General features: G+C 55.4%; 1 protein-coding gene across 1 annotated transcript in view; it reads right to left on the bottom strand.

Annotated features, from left to right (window-relative positions):
* The window catches only part of PGS1 (phosphatidylglycerophosphate synthase 1), a 44,133-nt gene that overhangs the window by 6,021 nt on the left and 14,928 nt on the right, over window positions 1-23,184 (bottom strand). The window contains exons 3-9 of the mRNA XM_055313745.1: window positions 22,402-22,591; window positions 19,771-19,848; window positions 17,795-17,894; window positions 16,631-16,820; window positions 15,756-15,934; window positions 12,992-13,513; window positions 2,893-3,041 (exon numbers count right to left, since the gene is read on the bottom strand). Coding sequence (XP_055169720.1) covers window positions 2,893-3,041; window positions 12,992-13,513; window positions 15,756-15,934; window positions 16,631-16,820; window positions 17,795-17,894; window positions 19,771-19,848; window positions 22,402-22,591 — 1,408 coding nt within the window. The remainder of the gene's footprint in view (window positions 1-2,892; window positions 3,042-12,991; window positions 13,514-15,755; window positions 15,935-16,630; window positions 16,821-17,794; window positions 17,895-19,770; window positions 19,849-22,401; window positions 22,592-23,184) is intronic.

Raw genomic sequence — 23,184 nt, 5'->3', positions numbered from 1 at the left:
AGTATCCACAGCTTTCCTGTCCAGGGCTGGGCGGCCCCAGGGCCCGGACTTCATTTCTCCTGCATGGTTTTCAGGCTCACCCCCTGGCCACTCCCTTGGGGCCAGGGTCCACGTGGCACTTCCCAGCTGAGCGGACTCCTGGCCGCCAGCTCAAACCCTCGGGCCTCCCGATGGCAGTGGCGACAGCCTCAGTCCCCGGCTGGACGTGCCTCACAAGAGGAGCCGCTGAGGGCCTAGGGGCCAGGCGTGCAGACGTCTCCACAGACTCCGCTCCAGCTTTATGCTTTCAAACGAATACTCAGCCAAGCTTTCAATTAAATTACCAGAAACACTTAAGGTTCCTCACAGACCCCACGACAGAGCTGGAGGGGGAAGTCAGCTGACCAAGGTTACAGTGCTGTTCAAGGGAGTCTTTCTTAGGTCACAAGTGGTAAACTGTGTTCTCTGAACAAAACCAGGAAGCTTTCAGTTTTTATTGTGTGTACTGAGTGAAGGGAGGGGCTTCGGATTCTGATAAAAATATCTCTCCATTCCCAGCGCCCAGTGCAGTACGAACAGGGCCCTTCCCTGTATCCCGAGGAGAACGGGGCAGGGACACAGGTGGCCGGGGTTCTAGGGACTTTTTGGGCTGTGGGTGGGTTGTGTGGCTAGGCAGTCCCAGGATCAGGCACCACAGGGCCACCTGGTGGGAGTGCTGGGGGGCCCGGGGGCTGTGGTCTGACAATCTAAGCATATAGGTGGAATTACCTAGAAATGCCATTTTTCATTTCCAAAGCACAAAAATCAGCATGGCTCTGAAGAATGGAAGGGCTGCACCCTTCCACAATCTAAAGCCCCTGGGATTCAGGTTTGGGAAGAAAAGGAAAATATCCCAAATATGTCATTTAGGAAAACAGCTCCTGACCGCAACTGGCCCAGCTTCTCTCCAGATCCAGGATGTGGGTTCAATCCCCATACTTGGGAAGTCGGGGAGAGCCAGTACCAGGACCCTGGGCACAGGCCTGGGGGACTTGCCCCCACAAAACCCCAATCCATGGGGAACCAGTCCTGGCCCAGTTCTCACCCACAATGCTACAAACCCCAGGGCAGGGGCTCACAGGCTGAGGCGTCTCTGCAACGGGTACAGAAGTCCAGCAGACCCCACCGGGCTGCAGCCCTGACCCTCTTGCACCAGCGACTCCAACTGGAGCCTCAGCTGCAAGGCTTCCTCATTTTCTGGAAGCCTCACCGTCGCAAGAAACCTGCTGAGCAGATCGGATTCCGCGCTGGCCACCCAGAGCACAACCGCTGCCACTTCCTCTGGCCCCTGGTCGCGAAGGCCTTCCCGGCACCAAGGCCCCACTGGGTCGCTGACAGGATTCCCAGACGGCAGAAGGCAGGTCCCAGGGACAAGGCAGTTACCATGTCCTTGTCCAGCAACAAAGGCTCCCACAGTTTCGCAACAGTCATTCCCAACACTGGAGAATAAAAGCTTCACAAAGTCAACAGCCGAGGCTTCTGAGGTCTGGTCCTCGGCAGCGTTATCTGTGTTCCTGTGACTCAGGAGGGAAGCTGGCCCTTCCACGGAAAGGCCACTCTCACGCGCACAGAACGGTGTGTTTTCCGAGTCCAGCGGTGCTGCCACAGGCCACCAAACACACAGCCCCACAAAAGAACTAACCAGTTCTCAGGAACCTTCTGTTTTTCTCTAAACAGACAGTAAAATATTCCACCACCAAAGAAGGGCCGAGATAGCTGCTGCCCCATGGAGGAAACAGGGTTCTCCCCGGCTTCTCCAGGCCGTTAGCCTGCCAGCAGTATGGGGCCCAGGGTCTCCGACCCCAGCTCCAGAAAGGGCTGCCCTCCTCACTTCCAAGTGGCTGAGAGCACAGGCCTGACCTGTGTCTTCCAAGGGGAGCAGAAGGCTCCTGGACCGGCCACCTGCGCCCAATGGCCAGTGCACCCCAACGGGCCAAGCCAGCCAGAGCAGGTCAGGTTTCCGCTGCGGCCCCAGTTCCCACACTCAGGAGAACAGAAGGACAGAAGCCTTATTACAACTGCCAGCATGAGGACAACACCACAGAAACTCCAAGATGCTGGAATCCCCAAGGAAAAGGGGACCTGCTGGGCCAATCGCCGTCCCCTGGGGTAGCAGGTAGGGGGCAGGGGGAAGAGGCAGCCACAAGTTTCTGCCCGTCCCACAAATCACCCACCTCCAAACTCCACAAACACACCACGAGGGGACCCTGCCGCTGGCCGGCCCCCTGCACCGTCCCCTGTGTGTCCAACCCCAAGCCAGAGCACTAGCAAGGGAGACGAGGTGGAGAGAGAGGCAGAACCCAGGTGACGCGTGCACACAACTCTACGGCTCAGCGACGTAGCAAGGGGGCTGCCCACGCCTGTGACATTACGCTGTTCTCCACGAAGCCCCTCTGCACGGTGCTCCAGCTGCTTCCTGACATCTGCCCCTTCCGTCTCTTTGGTCAAAGACACTGGCGCCCTGAGTGCCCGTTCTGCCTCCTGGCCGGCCTTCCTGCGGAGACTCCTGCCAGCGGCCCAGGGCCTGAGTGAGCCCAGCTTCCCCACCTCTCCTGTGGCCCTCTGAAGCTGGGGTGTTGAGGTGTGAGACAGAGAGGAGCGCTTGCGACCCGCATAGAGGGAGCCCTCAGGGGCCGTGGGGCAGGAGCGGCTGCCGCAGCAGGACAAAAGCAAAAGGGCATGCAGCTTCTAAGGGCGGGCCTGTGGGGCTCCTCTCAGGACCAGCCTTCCAGCCACCAGCAGGCTTCTGAGGACTCGGGGTCCTTCTCACTGGAGACGATGGCGGAGAGCCCTCAGGGGACCCGGCGATGTGGGCAGGGCCAAGCACCCAGCCACCCCCACTCACCCCGGCAAATCCCACTTGTCCCAACCAACCTGGTGAAGTTGCTGCTGCAGGGCCCGGCTCTCCGTCACTATGGCGATCTGGGCCTCCAGGTCCCGGTGAACTGACCTGTACCCAAAATTAGGAGAGCCAATCAACGTGAGACAGGGCAGGCTGCTCCCTGCCAGGTACAGCCAGAGGCCTGCAGGGAAAAGGAAACGTGCAGACAGGAAATGAGCACAGCATCTGCCGAGAGCCTCTCCACACTTCATTCAACCTAAGAGAAAAGCAGCCCGCTGGGAATGAGCAGTCGGGCGCAATGCGCTGTCCGCTCCGGGAGCTGCTCGGAGGGCAGGGACCTGGGCAGCCCGCGTTCCCAGGAAGCCACCTCCTCCCATCTTGCCCAAGCACAGCGAGAGGTGGGTTTCTCAGGGAGCCCCTGGATGCCCATGCTCAGGTTCTGCTTTCACCACCCCGTGCTAACCACAGCCCCTCCCAGAGGCTTCAGGGCCTCTGATCCCCGGCTCTTTGAACTGCCTCGGCCACATCCTGGCCACTGGGACCTGAAGCCCACCCTGGCCAGAGACTCCATGGCCCTACCATGAGCTTTCCAAGGGGAAAGACCCCACTGGGCTTATGGCAGCGTAGGGGACAGCAATGCTCCTACCCAAGTCTGCGGGCATGCAGCTGTTGCCGGGGGGAGGTGGGTATGGAGGATGCACTCCATCCTGCATCCCTTCCCACCCAGGGACATGCGGTTCTCTGTCTCGGGCTGCAGACACACCACACCCAACAGGACACTAGATGCGCATCCCTGCTAGTGGCTCAGGGACAGCCAAAGCCAGACACACAAAGTCCACTAGAGGCCGGTGGAGGAGAGAAGCTAAGAGGCCCTGTAAGTTTCTGTCCCACCCCAGAGAACACCATTTCCCCTTTTCTGCTAGGAAATGAGCCGGCTGACAACACAGCTGGACAAAAAGCAGGATACAGTACAAGCAGCCGTGGGATAGAGGATACTGCCCCCATCCCCCGGGATGCTGACATGTTCGTCAGGAAGGCTCAGATGGTCTCAGAATCCTAAACTGTGCTCTGAAACAGACGCCAGGCAGGTGGTCTGCTGTGTACCCATCCCCCCTCCTCCGAGTCCCACGGCCTGCTGGCACGGTCCAGGGCCTGTCACAGCTACTTCTTCTCCTAAACAGGCTACTCCCAAAACCTGACCTCCCAAGGACATCTGCTGCCCTGGACTTCTTTTCTCCTGCAGGAGCTCAGACTTGGGTCTGGCCTCTGTCTCTTCCTCCACACTACACCATCACTGGCACCGAGAACGCTCGGCCCAGAAAGCCCAGCCCACTGTCCAGTGTTGGAGCTGGCCTGGCTCCCCTGTGAGGCTTGCCGGCCTGCTCAGAGCCCGCCTCCTCACACCCTCCGCACCACCGCCGGTCTCTCTTCTGCCAACATGACCCTTGTAAAGGGGCCCACAGGAGCGCATGACCATCGTGAGCGAATCAACAACATGTAATACACACCAAGAAGCCTAAAATAGAAGACCATTTCCTAATTCTCACTCAGAGCAAGAGCATTTCCAAGAATACCTTGGGTAAGAGATGACGATGCTCTGCTGCCTGTTCCTGTAATGTGCTCGACCCCACACACACACACAGGGGCCACATCAAAGCCGCCTGCCTGCCTGCCTGCGTATGTCACTCAGCCAACTGTACCGCCCCATGGGGCCACTGTCGCGTAGGCAACCATGTGGCTCACCTTATCTTGTGTTGAGATACTAGGGGTGCGCTGGCTGGCCCCTAGCATTCTGTTCCAGATGCCCAGGGAGGTCCAGGTGGAACGGGTAAGCCTTGAACTGCTGCACTGCAGGCCCTCCGCCTCCACTAGGCTCAGCCACTTCCGCCCACCTTTCCACAAAGCCTGAGGCTGGGGGGGCCAGGACCAGGGGCTGACCTCCCCCAGCCTTTGAGCTTCACCACCTGCCACTGCTATTCTGACTCTCTCAATGTCACAATCAGAAAGATTCAAAAGCACCAGGGATGCTCCATGCTCCTTGTGCAGCCGGCTCTCCGGAGCCCGCTCAGCTGGGAGCAGTGAGCGTGTCCAGCAGGGAGGCCCGACACCCATGGGGCTGGCACTGGCTAAGGATGATGTGAACCATGCCACCCTCAGTGTGTCCATCCAAGGCTCCTGGACCAGAGGGCCTGGAGGGCAAGACTGAAAGGACCTGGGATCCCTGGGTGGCGCAGCGGTTTGGCGCCTGCCTTTGGCCCAGGGCGCGATCCTGGAGACCCGGGATCGAATCCCACGTCGGGCTCCCGGTGCATGGAGCCTGCTTCTCCCTCTGCCTGTGTCTCTGCCTCTCTCTCTCTCTCTCTCTCTCTCTCTCTCTGTGTGTGTGTGTGTGTGACTATCATAAATAAATAAAAATTAAAAAAAAAAAAAAAAGACTGAAAGGACCTGGTCTTCTGAGTATCTTTTACTTCTGAAATCTGCCTAAACGTAGATCTCTTCCTTACAACCTAGGGGCCAGCCATGAGAGGCATGTAGCCCATCCCCGCACACACCAACAGCCCCTCGCCCCAGCTTCCAGCCTGCTTTCGTTACTGACCACTAACAAGCTTTTTTAGACCTGTTTTTCCTAATTGCCAGCCCCAAAGGAAATCCTGCTCTCACGGATACACATCTGCGTGCTACACATAGGTGTACCCAGACTCTATGTGTAGTGAGACGAGAGCTTTTCAGTACCCACCTGCCACCATCACCCCATTGGGAAGGCATGACAGACACCTGTCTGCTTTCAGCTTTCCTCTCTGGCCCTGGCTGGCCTTGAGAGAACATGTGCGAGTGAAGGGCAGCATGTATCTTGAACCTACTGGCCACCTTGGTGAGGCCTGCAACTGCCCCACCACTTCCCCCTGTAGACCCATGTGGACTGGGATCTTTCTCCACATAAAGACCACAGATGTTGAAGCCACGTGGTACCCATGCCCCAGGAGCTCAAGATGCTGCCCCATGAACAGCCCTTCCAGGTACAAGCTCCCTGAAGGCGGGACGTTTCTGCTGCTGGGAAAGACCCAAAGGACAGCTGGGAAACCTCCATTCAGGGAGGGACTCCCAAGGGTGCATCCCTTGCTCTGGGCCTGAGCACAGAGGCTGAGAGGCAGGCTGGGGCCTCTGCACACTTCCCAGCAGGGCCATAAGCCTGTTATCAAGCCCTGACCTTTGTGCCCAACACCTCTACCAACCTAGCACCCGTAAGACTAGGAGCCACTCGGCAGAGCCACAGGAGTGACAGCACAAGAGGGGACTGGCCGTGGGCAACCCTCAGCCCAAGGGAGCACACTGGGGTACACAGATGACTGGACGGAATCCCAAGACTTCTGCGGGCTCCCAGCTCTGCAATGAGAGCCCTCACTCCCTCACCCTGGACCTCCTCTCCTGCTCTGCCCACGCCTACACTACAGTCCCTTCTCCACACAGTCCAGCGCTGTGCATGAGCAAACCAGGTGGCCCCAGGGCTCTCACAGCGCTCCCTCGCCAGGCCTCTGACCTTTCCCATGGGCCCGGCCACCTCCAGGCCTTATTCCCTCCCGACCTGCCCCCCTCACTCCTCCTCATGCCTAGCAGTCTCAGGGCCTCACATTCCTGTTCTCTCCACCTGAACCCTCCAGCCAGGGTCTGTGCTTGGTGAATGTCCCCTCTGCAGACAGGTCTTCCCAACCCCCCACCTAACAGACCCCCAGATCCGGCCCAGATCCCTCCTCCTGCTATGGTCATAACCCGTTCCATCACCTGACGTTTTATTAGAATATATTCATCTACGGATGCCTGGGTGTCTCAGCAGTTGAGCATCTGCCTTCAAGGAGCCTGCATCTCCTTCTGCCTGTGTCTCTGCCTCTGTGTCTCTCATGAATAAATAAAATCTTAAAAAAAAAAAAAAAAAAAAAAACAGATTCATCTGTATGTACCTGCTTCCTATTAAACTAGACAGATGCCTGGAGAGGGCAGGTCCCCAGTGATGGATTCCCAGCACCCTGAATCCTGCCTGGCACACAGTGGACACTCAATAAATACTTGTTTGAACAGAGTAAATGAGGCTAATTGTGCATCTTCCAACACATGATGACGAAATTAAGTATAAAAACCTCTGAGTTCTAAAGCAGGTGCTCCAGACCGTTTCTGGTGAGAGGCTGTCCCTGAGGCTCTCTTCAAGAAAAATGTCATCTGGGCAGCCGGCGTGGCTCCGTAGTTTGGCGCCGCCTTCAGCCCAGGGCCTGATCCTGGAGACCTGGGATCGAGTCCCGCATCGGGCTCCCTGCCTGGAGCCTGCTTCTCCCTCTGCCTGTGTCTCTGCCTCTCTCTGTGTGTCTATCATGAATGAATGAATGAACGAATGAATGAACGAATAAATAAATAGTCTTAAGAAAGAAAGAAAGAAAGAAAGAAAGAAAGAAAGAAAGAAAGAAAGAAAGAAAGAAAGAAAGAAAGAAAAATGTCATCTTACACCCTCTCCTTCACTTCCACCACGATATTCTGCAATAAACTTCAGAGGACTCTCAGACCCTACAAAAATCTAAGGGGACAAGAAGACACCACAGTCGTGACCTCAGAGGGCTAAGCAGTCACCTGTTACAGTCCAGGCCACTTCAACAGGCCGGGAGGCCAGCCCCCACCCCCAGCAGAGTGGTCCATGCCCCAGTGCACACCTGCCAGCACCCCACTGAGGCACGCGTGCCGGAGACACACAGGGCGGAGTCGCCCCAGCAAGCACTGCAAGCTCACCTTTGGGCACCAGGCCAAGCTGCCTGTCGGGAAAGCAGTAAAAATAGTGACAATTCTCACAATCATTAACAGATTCCTCTGTCAGCAGGAGCCAGAAATCTCTTAATCCAATGGCCTGCCCCACCCTGGCCACACACATTGTGCTGGTACTGCTAGGGTACTGCACCCAGAGGAAAGGCAAGTCTACATCCCAAAGCTCATTTTCTTTTTTCTTTTCTTTTCTTTTCAATTTTATTTATTCATGAGAGATACAGAAAGAAAAGCAGAGACACAGGCAGAGGGAGAAGCAGGCTCCCGGGGGGAACCAGATACGGGACTCGACCCCCAGACCCAGGATCAGGACCTGAGCCACCCAGGCATCCCTCAAAGCTCATTTTCTGATTCTCCCCCGAGATACCCCCAACATGGATGTGGCCCCTGCCCAAAGGGGCTGCTGGGTGGGCTGGGACCAGGCTCCCAGCAAGAAGTCCCATGACAGCACCAGCAGCAAGGCTCAGGCCCACTCCTGTCTGGGGAGTAGACACATACATCCTCCCGCTCAGGCTCCCCTGGGGCTGCCGCCTCCTCAAGCCCTAGAGATGCTGGTTGGTTGGCACATGGCCAATGCAGGGCTTACAACCTCTGACAACCACTCTGCACCTGGCCCCCGAGCCCTGCTCTCCACTCTATAGCAACTGAGATGCCCTCTAGTAGGTGGATGGATGACCAAGCTGTGGTCCGTCCAGACAACGGTACGTTACTCAGCACCACCAAAAGACATAAGGGTTAAGGACCCTAAACACGAGGTGCCTGGGGGGCTCAAGTCAGGTGGGCAGCTGGCTCTTGGTTTCAGCTCAGGTTGTGATGTCGGGGTTGTGGGATTGAGCCCTGTGTCGGACTCCGTACTCAAAGCAGAGTCTGCTTCTCCCTCCCCCTCTGCCTTTCCCCTCACTCTCTCTCTCAAATAAGTCTTTATTTAAAAAAAAAAAAACTTAAATGCACATAACTAAGCATAAGAAGCTAGTCTGAAGAGGATACAGACGGTGTGAGTCCAGCTGCAGGACATTCTAGAAAAGGTGAAGGTATGAAGACAGTAAAGGGACCCGGTGGCTGCAGGGGGTGGGAGGGGGATGGACAGGAAGCCCAGAGTCTGTTCAGGGCATTGAAAGCCTCCATGTGACACCATGATGACAGATACAGGTCTTCACCCGCATGAACCCATGAATACAAAACACCAGGATGACCCCTGACACAATGTGGACTCTGGAGGATGACAGTGTGTCAACGCTGGTTCATCGCTTCTGAAAGCGCGCCCTCTGGGGCCGGATGCTGACAGTAGAGGAGGCTGGGAGAGAATGGCGCAAGGCAGCTGGGAAATCTCTGGAGCTTCCTCTCAGCTTTGCTCTGAACCCAAAATGCTCTAAAGAAATTGAGTATTTTAAAAATACATACATAAAATAAATGAGAAAATACAAACTTTCACTTAAAAGGGAAAAACGTAACTACACAAGCTGTGTGGTGCTGTGCTGGGCACCAAATGCCTACACAATAATGAAAGCACAGTTGGGGAAAAATACGGACACCTAGCACCGAACTCAGGTGACCGTTCTACAGCATTACAGGTGCTTCCAGCTCTCAGAGCCTCGCTGCAACCCACCTACCGGGGAAGGAGCGAGGGCCAGGCCACAGGCAACTGCCCAGGCATGAACCCGCACAGCTGCCGGTGGACTCTTGTCTGACGTGGATGCCCAGCCGCCCCTCCAGAGGCCAAGAAGACGCAACTACGACCTCCAACTTTAGCAGTGTCCTTAAGGGACCCCCAGGGGGGTGGGGGGAACGGGAACAAAACCACAGGTGACAAGGACATCTCTCCTCACCAAGAAATGCAAGACCCCCGTGGGCCCACCTAGCAGCACCCACCCCACGGCCCCTGGGACGCCTCCCCTCGGCTCTCGGCCACTTCACAGAAAGCCCAACAGAATGCATGTCAGGTCACTGTGCTCTCCTAAAGGCGAACCACTGCCATCGCCCCGTCTTACATGGAGGTTGGACCAGGTCCTTACATGTTTGCCAAAGGTAAATTTGGCCTGAGAATTAAGCTTAAAGAATCCAAGTCTGGTGGCTTCACCAGCATGACACATGTACACAGGGCCCCTCCGCATTCTGAATAGGTGGTCTTTGCAAAAACCCCCCCAAAAATGAATGGACCACATTGCAAAAGTCTCTAGAGTAGGTCTTTAAATAGTGGATGATATCACTGGTACTTCGAAGCAATATTAACATGACATATACTCAAGTCTGCTAAGGATGCTAAGGAATCAGCAAAGCGAAGCATTTGGGTGGCTCAGTCGGTGAAGTGTCTGCCTTCAGCTCAGGTCAAGATCCTGGGATCCTGGGATGGAGCCCCGCATTGGGCTCCCCGCTCAGCAAGGAGCCTGCTTCTCCCTCTCCCTCTCCTCGACTCGTGCTCTCTCAAAAAAAAAAAAAAAAAAAAAAAAAAACACCAAGGAATCCGCAGTTTGCCAGTGAGACACCTCTACTCGGTAGCCCACCGAATACAGTGAGCACTGCTTCCACAAGTCACCTCCAGTCTTTCCAACGAGGCATCTCTACAACTGCTTGATATCCTCCAGGCGGGATAAGCCGGAAAGGACTGAAGGACACACCCCAGTCCTTGGAGCCTCCTGCCATTGGACTGAGTTGCTATCCACTGGCACCTACTGACCACTGAGGTCACTTCCACGAGGAGGATGCGCCCCAAGCCAAACCTGTTAGCTTCCCACAGACAGGGACCAGGCAGTGTTCCTGCATCACTTCACCCACAGGGCCACAGCAGGTGCAAGAGTCCCCCCTGCCTGACTCCTGGGGGGTGGGGGGACAGTGCTGTCAGAGCCACAAAGATGTGGACACCATGAACATGGGTTCCTGGCTCACCGTCCTCACCAAGGGCTCACGGGAGCACTGAGAGCTGAGATCAGCCAGGTCTGCCCTGCAGGAGCCTGAGTAAGACCATCAGGCTATGGGCTACTCAGCCACAGGCAGGCATAAACAGGCACCATCTGTACCCAGCACGGGCCTTGCAGAGAGCCTCAGTAAACCCAGCCACCCACCCCTGCCACCACCTGGGCTGCTCGCTCCTCTCATAGGCTGCTCTGGGGACAATGAGCATGCAGGAATGAACCACAAAAGGGAGCCGACTTAAGGACCCCCTACACTGATCACAATCACAGGAAAGGACCCTGGCCGCTGACCTCAATACCGAGGGAATCTCTGACCTCGGACTCCTGGCCTTCAGGTGAGGCTCCTCTGCCCACGTACCCCAATCCCTCTTTCTCGCGCACTCTCACACTCACAGGCACACGTGCCCTGGGATTCCTGACCTTCCCCACTAATCCAGTGCTCCCGGAGTGCAAGGCCCCACCCCGGGTGGGGCAGAAGCATGCCTGTCCGGGAAAAGGCGAGCCACACTGGAAGAGCCGGTTGGGTGTTTCTGTTTCAACGGTAACGGGGGGGGGGGGGGGGGTGTCACTGCTCATTTATCAGTGCTGCTTGGTTCAGGGAATCAGGGAAATAACCCACAGCCCAGTCAGAACCACCAGACCACACTGAGCTGGGGAGCCCGAAGTGCCACAGAACAGACGAGGAGGGAGTGCTGTTGAGGCATCGCCTGCACAGCTCCCCAGGCACACACGTCCCCTCTGAGAATCAAAGCTCCTCCTGCTTTCCAGGTCAGTCTTCAATACTCCATGCTTGGGCACCGTGGCTATTCTCATAAGGAACAAAACCAATCCTGAAATATTTTCCACACCTCCTTGCTGGCTAGCCCTACCTGCCTGAGGCATCTGACCACCTGCCTGGCTCACCCCTACAACACAATGCCACCTGCCCTAGCAGGAACAGGCATGTGAGCCTCCTAGCAGGAAGCGGGAACCACCACCCTAGAGACCAGAAGGGCCATCCTTCGGAGATGTGAGAGTGATTCTTAAGGCATCAGAAACTCCTGGAGAGTTTAAACACACACACACACACACACACACACACACACACACACACACGTTGCAGGGACCTAGGTGGCTCAGGTGGTCAAGTGTCTTCCTTCAGCTCAGGTTATGATCCCGGGGTCCTGGGATTGAGGGGGCACCCCCTACACCACCGCATTGCTTTGGCTCCCTGCTCAGCAGGGAGTCTGCTTATCCCTCTTCCTCTGCCTGCTGCTCCCACTGCTTGTGCTCTGTGTCTCAAACAAATACACAAAATCTTAAAAAACCTATATACATACACCACATTGGATTAATCCCCAGAGAGCTGGATTCAAGAAACATAAGGCAGTCTGGACTTTAGTGTTTCTTTTAACATATCCCCAGGTGAAAATCACTGATATAAGAAAAAAGAGAGTTCCACCCACCCAATGATTCCAAAATGACCTCAAATCCACACAACGCAGCTAAGTGGCCATGGCTGTCTACAGCCTGGACTCCCAGGCAAAGACCAGAGACCAGAGTAACCCCATCCCCTCCTCCATCAGTCCTTCCACAAGACTCCAGGACCAGCACGGGAGTCAAACAGACCTCTGACCACCAAAGAGAAACCCAGAAAAACCACACACGTCACTTATGGCCAGGGGCTCTGCGTTGGTCACTCTTCTTCAGACACAGGACAAAGTATCTGGTCGTGTGGCCCCTGAAGCATCGGAAGGAGTAAGTCCACCCCAGAGGCAGGTGCCCTTAACACATCAAGCAGCAGCAGGGATAATCCCTCTGCTGAGCACAAGGTTTGAAACCCGATTATCCCTAAGACCACGGACCTGGGATTATGGCACGTGTGGGCTGCCCCAGGAATGCACACCAATGCCTGCGGAGGATCATAATCCACACACAGTTCAGACCATGACCCACGTATGGGCAGTGCTGTGTCGCTCAGAATGGAAAGGACACGGCCTCAACTTCCTCAGCTATGGGGAATAAGTGGGGAATTCACATCAAGCAGAAAGAACCACAGTGGGGATGGAAAGACTGAAAAACCATTTAATACCAAATAAATAATTCTCAGGGACAGGGACATACCCTCTGTCCCTGAGAAGGTCACAGCCAATGTGGGAGAAACTGATGACCAGGGAAGGTGACCGCACGCACCTCCTCCCACCCGCAGAAGTTCCACGTGCTTCCTGAAACAGCCACCCAGATCATCGGCATGAAGTTCTGTGAGCGGAAGAGAGAAAACTCTGCAGAACTCAAATGCTCCTGATTGGGAGGCTGTGGCATGTGTGCAAGGCTGCCAGGAGGACAAGATGGGAGGAGGGCCCAGCGCAGACAGGTGAGGCGGGATTGGGGATGACCCCCCAGGCTGCCCCCACACCCTGAGCCCCAGCTGGCCACCGCATACCTTTGGCATGGAATGTCCAGCCCCTCCGCCAGTACTCCTGCAGCTGGACCCGCTCCTGCTGGCCTAGGCTGCACACCTCCCTGTAGAACTGCCGCTCAATGTGCACATAGGCGGCTGGGATGGCCCCTGCCACCCCCTTGGCCCCGAAGAAGCCGTTCACCTCCGGGGAGGCCAGCAGGATCTGGTACTCAGCCCGCGTGCCCAAGACCAGGTCCATGTAGGCCTGGGTCAGATTGAAGTAGCCAGTGGTGAGGTAGACCTTGGCGCCCCGCTCAGCCTCTGTCAGCAGGGTCTCAGTGACAATCTCGTCAATCTGGATCTCAAAGGGCTTCATCTGGATCAACGGGTAAATCCAGGTATCGGGGGCTGGCCTCCGGTCCCCAGCAGCTGCCGCATCCTCCTGAGTCAAAAGGGAGTCGCCATGGAAGGTCTGGGCGTGCAACACTTGCTGGCGGGCCCGAGCTGAGTTTATCACATCCATAACCCTCTTGTTGGCCGCCCTGCAGTACGCGGCCCGGTCACCTGTAAAGACACACAGGAGGAAAAGGTGAAGGAGCAAAGTGGGGGCTCTGGGCTCCTGCCTGGCACAGGGACACGGCACGAGACAGGCCAGTGCAGATGCCCCACCTGACCATCTACCCACAGGCTTCGATTGAGCACGGACCCCTGGCCCCAAGAGAGGCTCCTCCTCAGGTATCATCGTCCAAGGAAAGGTCATAAAGAACCTGCTGCCAAGGAATGTGAAAAGGCCCCTACCAGTTCCACTTACAAAAAAAATTTTTTTTTTTTTTTTTTTTTTACTATTTTGTTAAGTCATCTCCACACCCAACATGGAGCTCGAACTCACGACCTTGAGGATCAAGAGTCGCATGCTCTACCAACAGAGCCAGCCGGGTGCCCCTATAAAAAGTTCAAAAAACACTGGGCAGCCCGGGTAGCTCAGCAGTTTAGTGCCGCCTTCAGCCCAGGGCCTGATCCTAGAGACCAGGGATCGAGTTCCAAGTCAGGATCCCTGCATGGAACCTGCTTCTCTCTGCCTGTGTCTCTGCCCCTTTCACCCGCCCCCTCCCTCCCTGTATCTCTCATGAATAAATAAATAAAATCTTAAAAAAAAAAAAAAGTTCAAAAAACAGACCAGACTACTTGAGGGTGACAGAAATCAAGGGAGCGGGACCTTGGGGCACAGCACCTGAGAGGGGACCGGAGGGGGCTTCCAGGAGCCGGCCCATCGTGCACACACATGTGGACTGCACACCTGAGGCTGGTGTTCAGCATGCACACTGCACTTCAGTGAGATAGGCTAACAATAAAGGAACGTGTGAGTGTGAATGCGAGCATGGGCACAACCATGGGCTGAGCAAGCACCACACAGTGGGATCGTGGGAGCAGGGTCCCCAAGGTGGGGTGCATGGACAGGCAAGCTGGGGCAGGTGGCTATCTTGACACACTGGACGGACGAGAACTGAGCATAAATGCTGTCACTGAACACTAACAAGCCAGCATCTAACTGAGAGGGAGGATAAAACCCAAATGCAGTGCAAATAGGGAGCAGGTAAAGAGCAGCAGTTTGCAGGGTGACAACGATGGTAGACCAAGAACGTCCGCAACTGCCCAGAGCTGGCCCTCTGGAGGAGGAAATAGCAAGCCTTGGGAAAGGCTGAGCCAGAGTCAGAGAGGAACAGGGCAGGACACGCTCATGGCCGGGGACAGGGCCACACCTGAGTGTCTCTGGGGATGGGCTCCGGGACAAGGAGAGCCCTCCCTCCCTGACAGCAGCACCCACGGGGGAGGGGGCAGTCTCCAGCCACACCATGTCTCAGGCTATCCTTCCGAGGGTCTAGAGTGTCCCCTGCATCCCTCCGTTCGCTCCTTCTGAGTCGCCCTGCTCCCCTGAGCATATCTATGCGGGCCCAGGCACCCTCACCTGCCCCCCAAGCAAATTGACTCATAACGTTCCCAGAACATGGGGCCCTCTTCTCCGCACATTCATGCCTGGCCTATAAAGTTAGACAGGAGTCGGCCAGTGTTTCTGGTATTGGCCAGATATTAAGTATTTCGGGCTTTGTGAGCCAAAGGGCAAAACTGAGAATTATACGTAGGTACTCATACAAGAGAAAACAAATTTCCACGAATTTTTTATTGATAAAAATTCAAAATATCATAATAATAACTGAGCATCCAGGCTGGCAGCAGGCAAAGCAGACACCCAGGTCACAGACTGGTTCCAGGGCCTGCGCTCCCTGCACCCAGGACAGGGGCTCTTCTCCTTATAAGGTAGGCTTTACCCCTCCCCACATTGCTGACACTGTTGCAAATTCAGCAGTGGGCCTTCCCAAAGGCCACCAGGAAGCCACAGGAATCAGAGGAATGCAAATGCCCCCAGGAACACTAGCTGCCAGGGTCTGCCTGTTTCCAGGGAGCAGAGCTGAGGGCTCTCCCATTTCACTTTCCAGGCAGGAGGCCACAGACCTCAGTGGAGCTGAGAGCCACAGAGCCCCGGGGCTCCCCACTGGGGAACTGGCCCCGGGGAGGCCAGTTAGCAGGCTGCTTCCTGTAAGTGCAGGGCAGGCCCCTGGCTCCCTCCCCCAGGCACAGGCCAGAGCCCACACTCCCACCTTCCCCGGACCCACAGAGCATGCCTGGTGGCCAGTGAGTCACCTCTGTCTGGCCTCAGACAGAGGCTGGGCTCCTAGAGGGGCACTCTCCTCAGCCCTCACCTCCACCCCCCACAGGCTGGGGAGGGCAGCAGGGCTCAGGACCCTACCTTTGTAAGGATGCACCATCCCCTCCACCACCTGCACTGTGTCATCCCCCTGCAACTGCAGGGATACATCCCCCACTGCGTCCACCAGCTCCGTGAAGAAGTCTGCAATCTCGGGACAGTCCTGCAAGAACACGTAGCGGTCCTGGCGGTTGGTGAAGTAGGAGTCGCTCAGGTTTGCACTGCAGGGGGGCGGGGGGAGAGAGGTGGGTGAGGACTCAGGTGGGAGAGCAGGCAACAGTGGCTGCAGAGGAGCCAGTGGGAGCAGGGCAGTGACGAACACGTAGAACCCCACAGGGCAGCCGCCCCTGAGGATGGCCACTTGCACAAGAGTGGCATGAGGGGACAACAGCGAGGAAGCCACGGAGTCTCGATGCTGAGGCGACAGCCGAGAGGAGAGGGACCCTCACAAAGCCAACTAACCTCCACCAGGGCTGAGCCCCAGTGCCCAGGTTTCAGAATCAAAAGGACCCAGGCGGCCATCCTGGCCCTGCGGTTCATTTCTTCTGTGTTCCTGGCTCTGCCCAATGAAGTCACTCATCCTCTCTAGTCTCTCGTGTATGAAATAGGGAAAACACCACACGGGTCTCTGCGAGGATTAAACACAGCAGCACACGTGGGCACAGAGGACTGGCTAGCACCCAGGAAGTGCTCAGGAAGCCAGGGCCCCCTTCTGACCACCCTCGATGGGCTGCCAGCAGCCACAGCAGAGGGGGGTGTCATGGAAGACACTGAGGCAGTAGTGTGACCACCAGACTACAAACATATGCCCACGTTCCTGAGGCCTGAGGTGACCAATTTCCCCTTCTCTGTGTCCTGCTAACTTCCGCCCTGGCCGATATTGAGGGGAGGTCCTTGATGGAAGGCAGCCGACTCACCCACTCAAGATGATATTGTTGTCAAAGAGGTACACTTTAATGTGCTGCAGGCCAATGGTCTCATTGAAGCGCTCAGGGATCAGGAGCCGGAGGAGACCACGGAGGTTAGGAGTGTGGAAGAGAGAGACGCGGACCTGTTCTGGAAACCTCTGTAACAGCGGGAGCAGCATTGTGCGGGAGTTCTTCCTACCTAAATACGTGGGCGAGCAGAAGAGAAAGGACAGGCTATTCACACCAGGAAAGATACCCAGCCCGCGGGGGAGGAACTGCCTACCAGGGCCCACGTTTCCCTGTGCCGCCCATGAAATGGCCAGAATGCCTACACACGGACAGCACTCAGTAAATATTTGCTAAACCAATGAATCCAAGACACAACCTGCCCACTGGCCACTCTCCATGGGCTGGGCATGCCACTACTCTGGCACCATCACAGGCCGGAGGACCTCAGACCAAATTCTGCTCTGGACACCGCTGCATCTCAGAACAAGACTGGAGTGGGTGGAGCCGCAGACATCTGCTATTCTAGTAGCCGGCACCCAATCATTCTCCTCTTGGGAACTATACCCCCATCTCCTCCTAGGGGTTCCACCCTCCTCTGCCCTTGACATTCCTACCCTGGGTAATGATGGCTCTACCCACACAGAACCCTCGCTCCACTCCATGAGAAGGCACCCAGGCTTGGGCTGGGCTGGTCAGCACACGCACAGCCCCTGGTGCGTGGCCCACAGCAGGCCACTCTGGGAGCTCCAGTCTGAACCCTCAGGAAGCAGGCTCTCTTCCGATGGACACAATGTCATGGGTAGCCAGGCCCGGGGCTGCCAAGGCCACCATGCGGAGCCTGAAAATAAAGCCAGCCCAAAGGAAGGAGGGCCAGCAAATGGGTCCTGGTGACTGGCCAAACCCCCAAATCTTGACCCGCCCAAAGCAGGTCAGTCATAGGAGCTGAAAACAGCCTCTTTAGCCTAAGTTGTTTTTCTTTGGGCTTCCAGTCACTTCCAGCTACAGAAGGAATGCTGCTGGACAACCAGGACAACCAGGCTGTCTGGGCCGTCTTCAAACAGCCTTGCCTCTGCCTGGGGCGGGGGTGGAGGGTGGCAAGAGTGTCACTCCTGAAACAGGGCTCTGAAAGGGGAAATGTCAGGGCAGAGGGTACACCAGACCCACCTCTTGAGCCCCGTGTGAAGTCCAAGAGGATGGACACCTTGAGGTCTGAAGGGAACTTGGCTTGGAGTGACTTTTCCAGAGTGCTTTCCAGACAATCTACCTATCAAGGAAAGAATCCCAAAGAACAGAAGTATAAGATCCAAAAAGATGATTACGTATTAAAAAAAGGATCGAGGGGCACCTGGGTGGCTCAGTCCGACTCTTGGTTGTCGCCTCAGGTCTTGATCTCAGGGTTGTGAATTCAAGCCCCACATCGAAGGCAGCCCGGGTGGCTCAGTGGTTTGGCGCCTGCCTTCGGCCCAGGGTGTGATCCTGGAAACCCAGGATCGAGTCCCACATCGGGCTCCCTGCGTGGAGCCTGCTTCTCCCTCTGCCTGTGTCTCTGCCTCTCTCTCTCTCTGTGTCTCTCTCATGAATAAATAAAGAAGATCTTTTAAAAAAAAAAAAAAAGCCCCACATGGAGCGCCACACTGGGTGTGGAGCCTACTTTAACAACAACAAAAAAGGATCAACTCACCAGGTAATGCACACCCGGCCCCCCCCACATCCTCTTGGAACACACATCTGCACCATGAGTGCTCGAGAGTCAACACCAGGAGACTCCTTCATCTGAGACCAGTAAAAGGAACCAGAAGGTACCACTGGCACCCTTGTCCAGCCAGGCTCTCAGAACAGAGGGTCTGTGGATCAGAGATATGCTGCCAAAGCAGTCCAGAGCTTGCCACCTTTGGAAAAACTCTAAGACACCAGCTCTCACACGTTTCAACAGAAAATCCCCACAGACACACAGCAAACAGTGCCTACACACGGACAGCACTCAGCAAATATTTGCTGAACCAATGAATCCAAGACACAACCTGCCCACTGGCCACTCTCCATGGATTGGACAGGACATTGTTCTCTCAGAAGAACAAACAGGCTTCCCGAGCTTGTAGCTAAAAGCATGTCCTGAAGACAGAGGGAGACCTCCCTCTCAGGGAGGGAGAGGAAAGGACAGAAGTGCTTCTGCTGACCCACCCCACCCCCCATTCTCTGCACCCAATCCCTGGTATTTCCCAGCTCCAACCTGTGGGTTTCCAGGCAAGGATGAACCCAGAGAAAACACTGTGGGTGCCAGACTCACTTCACAGCCTCAGAGCAGAAAGCCATCCCACGAGGCAGACAACAGAACGGTCTCGCCCACACTCACGTTAAGTCAGCCCATAGACTATGCCCCCGCATCACAATGTGTGCTGGACTCACGCCGCAAGAAGCATGTCCTGTGCAAAAACGGTGGTTTTTGGCACTTCCCACCCTCCCCCCTCCAATCTCACTGCAGGTGATAAGTGTAGCGTGACAACAAGTGCAGGTGGAACAAGAAGGGCCACAGACCTGGCACCTGACCCCAGCCCGACCTGTGCTTCGGTTCGTTTGCCTAGCACAAGGTTGGAAAATCTTTTCTGCAAAGGGCCAGACAGTAAATATTCTGGGCCTTGTGGGCCAGACAGTCTGTCACAACTACTCAGTTCTGCCATTGTAGCAAAACAGCAGCTACAGACAGTATGTGTGTGAGTGAGCACAGCTGTGTTCCAATAAAGTTTTACTTATGGACAAGAAATCTGAATTTCACGTGCTTTTTCTGCATCACAAATATTCTCCTCCTTTTGATTTTTTTTCTAGTCATTTGAAAATGCAAAAACTATTCTTAACCCACAGGCCATACAAAAACAGGCAACGGGCTATAGTTTGCTGAGCCCTGGACCAGCAGACAGAGCAGCCTAGGAACCCCTGTGCAGGGTGGGGAAGACATGCAAGAGAGGATTAGCCCTCCCCAAACCCTTCACTGGCCCTCCTGACATGGCCAACAACAACCAGCAGCTGGCTGTGAGGCGAAGGCCAAGAAAAGGCAGCTCAACCTCAACTCCACAGCACCACGCAGTCAGGGGGTTCAGGGTGATTCACTGCTGCCTCGGGGACCATCCCACCTCAAACCTTACCAGTTCCTGTTCCAAAGGACCTGTCCCCAGGTAGAGAGATGCCATCACCACCCGTCTCTTGGCCACTTTGATCTGGCCCTGAAAGAGGAAAACAAGTCAGTCATCGCTTCCACAGCTACTGAGAAAATCAAACAAGTAACGCCTCGGACTGAACTATCCTACACCTTCTCCAACTGGTGTAAGAATTGAGCCCAAACGCTAATGGTGCCCTCCCAAATAATGACCCACAATCCTGATAAAATCCTCCCCCTGGAGTACCTGGGTAGTTCAGCGTCTGCCTGCCTTCGGCTCAAGTCGCAATCCCAGGGTCCTGGGATCGAGTCCTGTATCGGGCTCCCCATGGGGAGCCTGTGTCTCCCTCTGCCTATGTCTCTGCCTCTCTCCGTGTCTCTCATGAATAAATGAATAAAATCTTTTCAAAAGCTACATAAACAAATAATAAAATCATCCCCCTTAAAGACAAGACCTAACTGCACGAGACATGATGCAGCCATCAAAAGAATGAAGGAGGTCTGTGACAGCGACCTGACGTCATGTCCACAATGTACTGAGATGAAAGCAGGAGTCACCCAGAGTGCAGACCATGGCCCGTTCACTGCCCCGGGGGCATGTAGGGCACATGCAGGGCACAAGCCGCCAAGAGCGGTCCCTGAGGGGCAGGGGAGGGGCGTGGGGGTGCCAAACTGCACGTCACGGCACTCCCGTCCGTACCTGCGTGGCTGGGTCTCACAATGAGCAGGCACTGAAGCACAGACCAGGCCCCAGGCACCAAGACAGAACAGATCAGTGCTCAAAGACCATGGTGTCAAGAGGCCAAGTGCTGTGTGCAGACCTGCTCCAGGGGGAAACAATGACCGCCCCCCCCCCCCAGAGCTTGAAGCACCCTGCCCAGAGGGGCTGCCAGGGGCAGAAAGATGGGCGGCTTTGTCAAAGGTCTTGCTCTGGAAGGAGACCCAGAAGGACCAGGCCTCGTGGGAGGCAGGAAGCAGGAAACAGGGCACACACACACACCTGCTTTCCCACCAGGCAGGGACGCAGCACCCACAGCCTGCGGGACCTGCCCAGAAACACGGGCACAGGGCCTGCACACACAGAAAGCACAAGACAACTTCCCAAGTTCGCCTTCTCCTCTGTCTTGTTATTTGGGAAGAGAATGCCTGCAGGGAACACGATTACACAGAGCAAATGATGACTCAGGAACAGGCACCTCGGCTCAGGTGCTAGAACGAGGGCTCCCAGGCTGGGCAGGTGGCAGGCTACGCTCCCCTCTCAGGGAACGAGGCCACTCGATGGGTCCAGGGAAGAGACACATCCCATTCGGCACAATCCCTGCATCAGAGACTCATTCAAAGGGCGTGAGAAAAGGGCTTCCTCCCAGCCTGCTGGGCCAAGCCCTAGGGCCCTTCCTGTCGTCCAGGGCCCCACCCGGGCAGGTGCACAGCCAGGGGACGGCCACGCGGAGACTCAGCCAGTCATTCACCCAGGCCTGACTAGAACACGAAGAACTGCCTCTGCAAAACCTGTTTCTTCAAGCCAAACAGATAACCAAGTAGGAGCAAAGAGCAAACCACCTTAACATCAGTTCTCCACAAAAAGGACACACAGGACTACGAGCAGCACAGAGAAGTCAGGGGACAGACGTACACAGACACACACGCACACAAGCAAATTCCATTCTGGAAGGAGCTCGTCAGAAATCAAGCTAAGTGTGGATCCACAGAACAACAGGGCAAAAGGAGAATGTGCTATTATTCAAATCAAGCACAGGTCATTCTATAGAAAAATTAATTTCTACATTTACTTCCTATTATCTACCACCATTCCACCTGCCTGACCTCATCATATTTTAATTCTAACATCACCGCTAACCCAGAGAGTTCATGTTAATAAAAACTGATCAGCTTCACAATATCCCAGTTAGCAGTTTTAACTCGAAGAACGATGGGACACGAACACCTGAGCACTCAGAGCTCAGCCCCCCCAAATGCAAAGGTTAGCATCTCCACCAGGACAGAGAAGGCACAAACCTTAGACAGTCACAGGAAAGAACAGGGATCATAAGGCCTAAAACCAGATGTCCAAATTTTCCAGCGATCTGTAAAGCCGCTTTACCGAACAAGAGAATTCCAGCCCCTTCCTACATATCAAATCTCTTCCGGGGGTCAGCTGGGTCTTCATTCCCCGTACGTCCAGCCTACCAAGATGACAGCACTATGTTCTGGTGATGTTTGCAGGGGCAGGAGGGGCCTATCATGCCGTGACTAGAATAGGTTCCTTCCTTCCCAGATATCGTTAGCAAGGACGCCCACACGCCCTCACCAGCCTCCCTTCTGATGGAACCGAGGGAATGAACCTGGAGTAAGAATCAAAATCTGGGACCTGCCCCTCACTGCCCACACACTGAGCTACTCTACCTGAGACGTTAGCCACGCAGGGGAACCTCAGATGACGGCACAACTCCAGCATTTGTAAGGCTGAAAACCTAACAGGGAGAAGAACCCACACCAATGAGCCGAGCAGCCATCAGAAACTTCCAGAACAGAAGGCACTTCTGCTCAGGACTCACCCAACCTCATGTCCCCAAGCCTGTAACTCAAATGTCCATCCCTCTCACCTGTGGACACAACTTACCTTCATAAGCTCAAAAAACTCTGCCGGGGAAGCAAGCACCCTGACGTGGGAACTGGAGACCCCGAACTCTGGGACCAGGTTCCGGATCCACTGGAACCTGTGCACACCCTCTGGACACAGGCAGCAAGGAGGGGAGGTGACCTGGGGGACAGCCGGGGACAGCAGAGGAGCCAACAGCAGCCATGGTGACCTGGTTAAAGAGACAGAGGGTCATACTTCTCAAACATTTCCTCAGAGTCTCTCTCAATTACTGGGGGACAGAGGGGAATGGTTTCAGATTTGCTAGGCTATTTTAAGTGAGCCCAAGTCAAACTCTGCAAAAGGCCTCATCCTTCAGCCTCTACTAGGTGAGCAACTTGAGCAGTGCCAGTACCTACAGATAAACCATATAGTATATATATATATATATATATACACATATAGTTGGTTCCAAACAGCTCCACATTTAGAGCAGCCACAAGTAAACTCGCAGAAAACACTGCGTGGTTAACCCCAAGGTGCCAACCAAAGTGGCCTGCAGAGAGCCGTGGACGGCCACCTGCAGCCAGGCGAGTCTGGGATAAGCGTGACCACTGGACCCCAGCCGCCAGCTGCAGGGCTACAGAGATCAGCAAGGCTTTTATTCAGGGAAGGACCCAGAAAAACGAAGTTTTCTCTTGAATAATCGATGTGGAGAGAAGAGCTGGAACAGGAGGAGCCTGGGGTGGGGGGCGGAGGGCACCTCTGCAGTGGCAAGAATTCCCCCCATGGCCCTGGACACCTCGTCCTCGGGGCTCGTCTCAC

This window comes from Nyctereutes procyonoides, unplaced genomic scaffold (assembly GCF_905146905.1).
Source record: "Nyctereutes procyonoides isolate TBG_1078 unplaced genomic scaffold, NYPRO_anot_genome, whole genome shotgun sequence".
Classification (NCBI taxonomy): Eukaryota; Metazoa; Chordata; class Mammalia; order Carnivora; family Canidae; genus Nyctereutes; species Nyctereutes procyonoides.
This window is presented reverse-complemented; position numbering and strand designations above follow the sequence as displayed.